At 32.7% G+C, this 9712-nt stretch overlaps 3 protein-coding genes across 3 annotated transcripts; 2 read left to right on the top strand and 1 right to left on the bottom strand.

Annotated features, from left to right (window-relative positions):
* Positions 1-403: 403 nt before the first annotated feature.
* LOC139521556 (uncharacterized) lies at positions 404-1540 on the top strand. Its single transcript, XM_071315032.1, has one exon. The coding sequence runs from the start codon at positions 404-406 to the stop codon at positions 1538-1540; it is 1137 nt and encodes a 378-aa protein (XP_071171133.1).
* An 833-nt stretch (positions 1541-2373) lies between these two features.
* Positions 2374-3687, top strand: LOC139521558 (uncharacterized protein F54H12.2-like). Its single transcript, XM_071315033.1, has one exon. It carries the CDS (start codon positions 2374-2376, stop codon positions 3685-3687), a length of 1314 nt encoding a protein of 437 aa, XP_071171134.1.
* A 385-nt stretch (positions 3688-4072) lies between these two features.
* On the bottom strand, positions 4073-7975 carry LOC139521559 (uncharacterized). The gene has a single exon (XM_071315034.1). It carries the CDS (start codon positions 7973-7975, stop codon positions 4073-4075), a length of 3903 nt encoding a protein of 1300 aa, XP_071171135.1.
* Positions 7976-9712: the final 1737 nt, after the last annotated feature.

A 9712-nucleotide genomic window follows, 5' to 3' on the forward strand; every position in this document is an offset into this window, starting at 1 on the left:
AAAGATTCAAACTATAGCATCATTACTAATGAACAATTGATAAAATATGTTATTTTCTATATCAAAATAAAGATGGATAAAAAAGTGTTTTTTGGTTTTTCTTTTAATTTTATTTCCCTGTTACAATCTAAAAACTAACTTGAGTTGTTCCATATACTTTAATGTAAAAAATAAATCATTAAAAAAACAGCAGAAAAAAACAATAAAAAAAAACAACAACAAAAATACTTTCAATGTACAAAAAAAAAAAACATAATATATATTGTTTTTTCATTTTCAGGTACAACCCCAATATTATACACTTTGATTTGAAAAAAACCCCCTATAAAAACTATTCTTATGATTACTTTTAATAAGACTCTTGTAGTTGTTAGAAGTAACATCTTATCAAAATAACCTGAGCATGAATGAGGAACTAGATTCTCTCCTGAGTAAATACTATTATGACGTTGGAGGACCAGCTTCATATGCTTCTGCCGAAAAACTATATCACATTGTAAATGCAGAGGGCAAAAAAGTTGGAAGATATAAAATAAGACGGTGGTTAAATTCACAAGATAATTACAGTTTACAAAAAACACCTCGTCGTTCTTTTAAAAGAATAAGAGTTTACACTACGGGGATGAATAATTTGTGGGATGCTGATTTAATGGACCTAAAACAATTTTCAAAAGAAAATGAAAATTTCAAATACGTATTAGTTGTTGTTGATTGTTTTTCACGCTATCTTTGGTTACAACCATTGAAAAATAAAACGGGAGACGAAGTCACCTCTGCATTTAAAAAGATTTTCACTGAGGTAAAACCAGAAAAAATTCGAACAGATAAGGGACAAGAATTTCTAGCAAAAAAGACACAATCGTTATTTAAAAGTAACGGTGTCCGACATTTTTCGGCTCAAAATGAACTTCATGCAAATTATGCTGAAAGGGTCCTACAAACTATAAAGAATAAAATTTTTCGCTTTTTCACAAAGAATAGAACTCACAGATATATTAACAACTTGCAAAATTTTGCAAAAAGCTATAATGGTACTCCACATAGAAGTTTACAAAACATTGCACCTAAAGATGTTAATTCTGTCAACGAAAGTGATATCTGGGGGAAAATGTATTTAAGTAAAACAGAGAAGAAACCAAAAGAAATAAAAGTACAAACAAACAAAAAGAAACGGAGGAAAAAACAATTCAAATACAAAATCGGGTCTTTAGTTCGACTGTCAAATATTGCTCATATTTTTGATCGATCCTATAGCCAAAGATGGACGGAAGAGATATTCAAAGTGGTGCAAAGATTCAGACAACAAAATATTGATCTTTACAGGCTTTCAAATATAAAAGGAGATGAATTTATAAGGGGGACCTTTTATGATAGTGAGCTCCAAAGAGTAGAGAAAGATGAAAATAGTCTTTGGATAATTGAAAAAATTATAAAGAAAAGAAAAAGACGAGGAAAAACTGAGTACTTGGTTCGTTTTCAAGGGTGGCCTCCTTCGTATGACGAATACATACCAGCAGAACAAATTCAATCTTTATCATAATGGAACATATAATTTTCATTCGAAGTGATCAATCAGATGCATATTACCCTAATAATTCACCGTTTAAGTTCAAAGTGTGTTTAAATGAAGTTTTACAATTACAAGGTGAATGGAAACTGGGGATATTAGATTTTTACATTGATCAAAAAGTTACAAAAAAGAACAATCATCAATTATACTTGTTTTGTGATGTATGCAGTGGAGTAAATGTTTTCCCTAATATACAATATTCACTTTTGAGAAGAATATTTCCCACGGATATGAGTACATGGAATTATATTTTTTCTTTTCCAATATATTTACCAGTGAAGAAAAACGAAATTCAAGTCTTAGAATTTCTTATAAAAGACGAACACGGAGAAAACGCTTCATTTTTGAAGAATAATTTGTCGTTTACACTACAATTTATACCAAGCTTATTTTAGCGCAGATATGACAAATACTGATAAAATGTACATTCCTAATGTTAATCAATGGACAAGATATTATCAGAATGTAGTTAGTGGTCAATCAAATGCTTACGTAAATCATATGAAATCTGGATATAACAAAGGATCGCAATCGGGATCATTTATGATACCAATTTCGAATAAATCTTATCCAATTCGTGCAGAAAAAGAAAACAATTTTGTTGTGCGTTTAGTGTCACCTAGTGAACAAATTGTAAATCAAGCAAAAGAAGAGATAAAAATTGACGATGAGAGTATAAATAAAACGGACAGAAAGAGAAAATATCATCATTCGCCACAAAGCAGAGGAGGTGAAAAGAAGCCGAAGAAATCGAAAAAAGATAAAACTGTTAAAAAACATAAAGGGGATATATTTTCAACATAATGTCCTTGTTAACAAAAGAGAATTTTATTGAAGCACAACCGTCAGAGTTACAGATTTTTGAGATACCCCCATACCAAGTAGGTGTTGAAAGTATAACATACGAGGAATGCAGACCTGTTAGTCAAATAACCGCTTACAATCCTATAGAATTCGATCTATGTGCAAACAATGGTATGGACTATATTGATCTTAAAAGATCAAAACTATACGTGAAATTAAAAGTGAAAAAAGCAAATGGTGAGGATTTACAAGATGGCGATACGGTAGGACCTGTGAACTTATTTTTACAGTCGCTTTGGTCGGAATTGGATGTTTATATACAGGGACAAATGGTAACGTCTAGTAATACGTATTACCCGTATAAATGTATGATGAAAACGTTACTGCAGTATGGCCAGGACGCAAAGAGTACACAATTATCTTCTAGTTTATACTTAAAAGATAGATATGGTCACATGGATGAAATATCGACAAACACTGGACTGTATGAACGCAGAAAATTTATTTCTAATTCAAAAACATTAGAAATGGAGGGACCAATTTTTTCCGATATCTTTGAGATGGATAGATACCTGTTAAATATGTTATCCCTTAAACTAAAACTATACCGCAACGATCCAAGTTTTTGTTTGATGTCTGGAGAAATTGATACCAACTACCATATTTCTTTGGAAGATGTCGTGATCAAGCTTTGCAAGATCAGACCTAACCCAGCTATAATTGTCGCTCATTCAGAAGCTTTAAAGACAACAAATGCTAAGTATCCTTTCACAAAAACTATGATGAAAAATTTTACAATCATGCAAGGAAGCACCTCGTTAATCGTAGAAAATGTTTTCCAAGATGTGAAACCGAAAAGTATTGTGCTCGGATTGGTTTCTTCAACTGCTATGTCTGGAGCATATACAAAAAACCCATTCAACTTTATGAATTATGATTTAAAACAGGTGACTTTGTTTTGTGACGGAATACCAGTTGATGGCATACCACTCAAACTTGATTTCAACGAGAATAGTGGTGCAACGAACGTTTCCCCCTATGTAAAAATGTTCGAAACACGAGGAAAGTGGATGTTGGATACGGGGAATGAAATAACACGGGCTGAATTCAACAATGGATATACACTTCTATGCTTCAACTTAGAACCATTCTTTTCGGATACCAAATATCTTTCACTACTGAAGCAGGGAAAAATACGTTTGGAATGTCAGTTCGGTACGCCATTACCAGAAACAGCTGCCTTACTGATTTTAGCTGAAAACTATGGATACTTTGAAATAACTGAGAATCGACAAATAAAGATTGAACACTAACATTCCCATGTAAATTGAACTTATCATGACTATAACTGTTTGTTTTTATTGTGTACATCTATCTTTTTTGTAATGTGTGTTTTACTAATAAATATATTCAAATAAACGAAAACAAACAACTGCGTTCATTGATACATTATGTTTTATTTCAATCAGACAGGATGCAAAAAAAAAAACAGGAATAAAGAAAATATATATGTAAAAATACAATACATGAAAAAAGTAACCCAATTACCCTCAAACATACTAACGAAAACTACATCCCTCACTATATATTAAATTAGTATTTAAATCACCACAAATCTTGATTTAGAAAAAAAAATTCAACAAAATAATATCACAAATAAGAATAGAAATGTCTTTAAACGTTTTACATGATGAATGTTTATATGTTATCTTTATGTCCAAAGGCTCTCGTTGTCACACCATCATTTAAAATCCATCTTTTATCATCAAAAGGAACTAATGATTTTTTATTAATAGTTTTGGAATATAAAACATGGTTTTCGCTTCTTATTATATTCATTTCAGAACGTGTAACAGTTTTATCGAAAAGACAATTTTTATACATTTCATGTTTAAGTTTTCTGGATGCAGTTTTTGTGACTCCTTTTGCAGTATGCTTTTCTCCACCTTCAAAAGAAAATGAATACATCTTCGATCTCAGTCCAACAAATTCACTTATTGGGGTTCCACTTGTTTCATCCTTGAATTTGCCTATTACTTTTTTATTTTCGGTGTCATGTAAAAAATGTTCTGGTGGATAATCACTCGTATCGTACATATCTTGATATTGATGCATATCTTCATACACATCTTCCGTTTCAACGTGATATAAAAAGCTATCAGTATCAGAAAAACACACACGAATTTTATCACCATACAGAGATTTCATATGGTTATAATGGAAATCGTACATCAAAAACTTGGATAAGTCTAAAATGCAAAAACCTACATATATTGGTTGTTTCATCAAAACATTCACACGTTTTTTCTCAACTGCCACCAAATGTTCGTTAAATATTTTGCAAGATGCGTAGGATGGTTTAGCTGTTTCTTTATTAAGTTTCTCTTCCGTGTGACAAAGTTTCACATCTTTATGCTTGCGTGTATTGAGGAGAGTCCGACCAAAAATTGAATTATTCATCAGCTTATATAAACATTTCTCAAATTCATTCTTTGCAATTTTCCTTTTTTCGGTGTTAAAGTCTATGTACTTCTTCAACCAGGGGCTTTGTTTAAACTTGAGTACTCTGTGTATCTTTTTGATCTTCATTCCTAACTCTACGTATAGTTGTAAGTTTCTATAATGCACTATGTATTTTTCCTTGTCGTATAGGTTAGGAACGAGTTTTTCAATCTTTGTTAAACATTGTTTTCCAGTTAAATTTTGTAATAATTCCTTTGAATATGGAGATAAATGTTCTACTTGAATATGTTTTCTTTCTGGAGCTAAGGGAAAATCCGAATGAGAAGAATGAAGTGACGAAGGATATTCAAGGTCAACTTCGAAAATGTATCCGTCTGAACCGTCAGCTTTTAATTTTGTGATATCTAATTTTATTTTCTCCTCCTCGGTAAGCCAGTTGAAATGACCATACGGAAGACATTGAGACATGCTCCAACCATATAAATTATTTGCGTCTAAATAAGATAAATAGGAAGTAGGTTCAGTTGGTTCATACGTATCGAATAAGTATGGATTATTTGCTTTAGCATATCGATGAAAAATACTAGATACACCGCCTCGTATTCCCTTCTCTACAAACAGCATCATATCTATATCAGTGATTAAATCGAGTACAATTCCAGTTTTCTTCAGCATGGCACTCCAACTAAATCCGGGGGTGGTGAAATAATGACACGGATCCAAATCATAGTCGTGTAAAGAAATGTCTCTAAATTTTTCAAAAACATCTGCCAAAAGAGCTACATCCATTTTAAGATACACATCGGAGTATTCCCCCAATGTTTTTACTTTCAGTTTGTCCCACACTGTTTGCGCAAATTGATAATCTTCATCAGATATGTGAGTGTCTCCTAATTTGTTAAAAAAATCTTCTTTGGATGGTAAACAAGGTTTTTCCAATTTCTGCTCGGTATCGACATAATCATAGGGGAATACTCCTTTTCGTAGCAATAGAGAAAATACATCTGGATCCGGAAAAGTTTTAGATAAGTAATTGAAATGTTTTTGTCCTTCGTCAGCTAGATTTTTTGTTAAAGTTGCCAGTGAACTGTTTAAAAATTGCAAAGAATCGATAAAGCGGAGATTTCCTATAGAAAATGACATATATTTTTCTTTGTTGTGTGGAATAACAGTGATGTCTTGTTCCTTAAACTTTCCTATTTTACTCATGATGAGATTTGCATCAAATCCTTTCAAATTATGAATAACAACAGGTATAAATTTCGGTATTTTGATCTGTAAATTGCAGTTATTACAAGAAATGCCACGAATGGACCCAGTCACGTGATCGTGTTCCTTGACTTTGTAATTTTTGCTGCTGAAAGCTTTTTTACATACATAACATTTTTTGGCATATTTGTAGTCTAATTTATCATACTCAGTTATTATCATTGGCTCGATGCGGCTAAGTATGTCTCTAATTTCTTTCTCCTCTTCAAGAAGATGACGGATAAAGTTCTCCACAACATCAGGTCCACGGTATATGACGGGTGGTTTGTCGTATCGCTTATCAATTGACACTCTTTGATATCCAAAACTGTACGGTTCCATTTGTTGGTATGTAGTTGTACTTGACGTGTTTGGATTCGGATGACAAGTATCGACTTTCCTTGTTAAACACTCAAAATCAGCATAGATTACAAACGGAATTCGGGCGGTTTTCGCATATTCTTTGAATTCCAGAACTTCTCCCTCCTTGGGAAGTGTAATTTTCTGAAAATCAAATTTTCCACAGTCTGCTTTATGCCTCTCTAGTTTGCATTTATCAGTAAATCCTTGCAAGCAAAGATAACAAAAAAAATGTTCCTCACGATGTTTCTTTGTCCTCGATAAAAACCTGTTAAAGTTGTTTATCAGTACATAATGACTTTTGTTGTTTTCTTTTAAATATAATATATTCACATGATGACAGAAGGTTTTCTTTGTGATGTATAACGGGTAGATTTCTCCTTCTTCGTATCCAAAACTGTTAACTGAAATAGTGGTATTCTGTTTTTCGAATTGTGATATTTGAGATAACGGAGTGGGATACTCGATACCAGTCATGTTAACTGAGTTAACAAATGGAACATAATTCTCTACATTTTCTGGATTTTGTTGAAAGTTATGCATACTGGAAAGAACAGTCCATAAAAAACATTTGTTGTCCAAGTTCTGAATGTTGAGTATACAGTTCGATCTTTTGAGTGATGTTGGTAGTTCTAAATAACTACCTCCTTTTAATGGTTTGTACTTTGTGACGCACAGATCAAGTTGTAAAACCTCTTCAAGTTGCCATCCACTCCCATTCTTGATGAATTCTTCGAAAGAAATGAATATTTTTTGAAATCCTTTATTCAACTCGTGAGGTATTTCACTAGCACCAGATTGTAAAATGGTACTCACTTTAGTATTGAAATGCGGTTCAGCTTCGTCGTATTTGCCATCTGGTGAATATTTAATCATTCTTACATGTACACTCATATAAAACTTTATATTGTTTTTAAGTAGTCTGTCCTCTAATATTTGCGCAATATCCACTTGTTTTTCTTTGAAAAATAACATCAAGTCATATCTTTCTTCATTGTTGCTGGGTTGTAATTGAATATTTTCCACACCATCGTTCAGAGCTGTTGTTGTTAACGATCTTTTCTCTCTTGCATTGCGTACTCGTTCCTCGGGAAGTTGGTCAACATCTTCTATCCTCTGGCGTTTACGTGGGGGTTGTATGTCGTCTTCCTTCTGTACGTTTTTCTTTACATCATGTTTTCTCTTCATATGTTTAGTTAAAACATCTTTTCTTTTCGTGGTGAAACCACAATGTTCACATTCATAGTTTATATTCGAATGGTTCTGTTGGTGTCGAATTAAATGATCTTTTCTTGCATACCTCATACCGCATGTTTGACACTCAAAATTTGATACATTATCTTCATTTGTTACACTGCCATCTTTTCCCATAGTAGATTGATCAAGTTGTTTTTCAGTTGGATTTTGCTGCTTTACTGATTGTAAGACTGCATTAAAATCCTGCGCTGACAGTTGCTGTAACTTCTGTAACACATCTTGTGGAATAACTTTTACCAGTTGGTCAATCATGTGTTGGTTATAATTTTCCATATTGAATGAATGATTGATACTAGTTTACATTGAATTATATACTAAGGAATGTGAACGTGGATAGTTCAACGTGTATACCACGTTTACAAGATAATACGTAGGAGGGTAGGGGGGATTAAAAAACATGTCCGTTAATTTTTTCCCCCACCGGATTTTAACCAGGATGTTAAGTACAAGTTAAGAAGATTAAGAGATTAATCCACTTCAGTTAAGAGGATTATAACCAGGATGTTAAGTACAAGTTAAGAAGATTAAGAGATTAATCCACTTCAGTTAAGAGGATTATAACCCGGATGTTAAGTAGTAGTTAAGAGGATTAAGAGATTAATCCACTTCAGTTAAGAGGATTATAACCAGGATGTTAAGTACCAGTTAAGGGGATTAAGAGATTATAGACCGGATACTACGTCATAGTTAAGAGGCTTAGCTGTGACGTGACTTCCGGTGGGGTTTTGGTGGGGGACTGACCCCATTTCATACTACTGACACATTCTTGTTTTCTGTAGTATAGATTAATTCTTTTTTTCATATATCGAAATAAAACATTTTTTTCCACAAATATGAAGAATCTGCAGTTACCTTGTGTAATAGTGACGAGGGACGAAAGTTTAGATCTAATTAACAAAATCAGGTTGACATGTAATTTCAATCATGACCCGCTGACCCTACTAGCTTTTTTACCGTGCTCAGCTTCATGTATTACTAGTTGAGCACTATCATAGACTGCAGCTCTGACCCAAGAGTGTCATGTTGAAGACCATGAACACTTATTCGAAATAAAATTCCTGCACCCATTTGAGGTAAAATGTCTATGTAAAACTTCGGTTACCGTATATATAAATCGTCGTAAACTGACTATGTATTCTGCAAGGAATCGTATATTACAACTCCTTGTATTATGTTACAAAAGGTGTGCATGTCCGGCACCCAATGAAGAAAAATGTTAAAATTACTAATATAATAATAAAAGATAGTTAAATCAAATAAAAAAATAATCGAACTAACATCATGAAATAAAGCGGTAAGGAGCGGTATTACAGGTTTTATAAGTTGATGTTAATTTCCAGTTTTATTTTTAATACTTAGTTTTACTTGTATGACAGTCGCATAAAAATGAAGGCGAAGTCGGTATATTGCTACTAGACCTTTTCAACATCTCTCGACACCTACAGTTGAGAACGACTACGACAGGTAAAATGTGAAGGGTCGTCTCAAAAATAAAAAAATAAATGAGATCATTATTGATTTTATTGCTTTCAATCATTGACAATGATAAAACTTTCATACAGAGTCCAAATGACATGTTTTTTTTTAAATTTGTTATAAAGAAAATGATAGACTTTAAGTCACATTTCATCTTTTAGACATTTATCTTCTAGCTGTCCTGGTTGAATTTGGAAAACGAAAAGAACAAATCATGTTCTATTGTAGTTGATATTTTAAAATTAAACAATGATTATGTTGGTTTACAAGGGCGGCATATGTCTGTTAGTTTTGGCCTTGGATGTCTCCATAATGTACTCAATACTTTGTATCATTTCAATTCACCAATTTGGTGTTCCACTTGAATTCTGTATTCACCCATCGCTTAAATGTTGTAGCATTGAAACGAGGGGTCAATTATATTTTTTTTCAAAATTCATCAAGGAAAAACTTTACCTCGAACAAGATATCTTGAAGCGGAGAAGACCGTCGTTGATAATAATAATAAAAAAAAACGTGATCTTTTCCTTCGAC

Source organism: Mytilus edulis, chromosome 4, assembly GCF_963676685.1.
Source record: "Mytilus edulis chromosome 4, xbMytEdul2.2, whole genome shotgun sequence".
Lineage (NCBI taxonomy): Eukaryota > Metazoa > Mollusca > Bivalvia > Mytilida > Mytilidae > Mytilus > Mytilus edulis.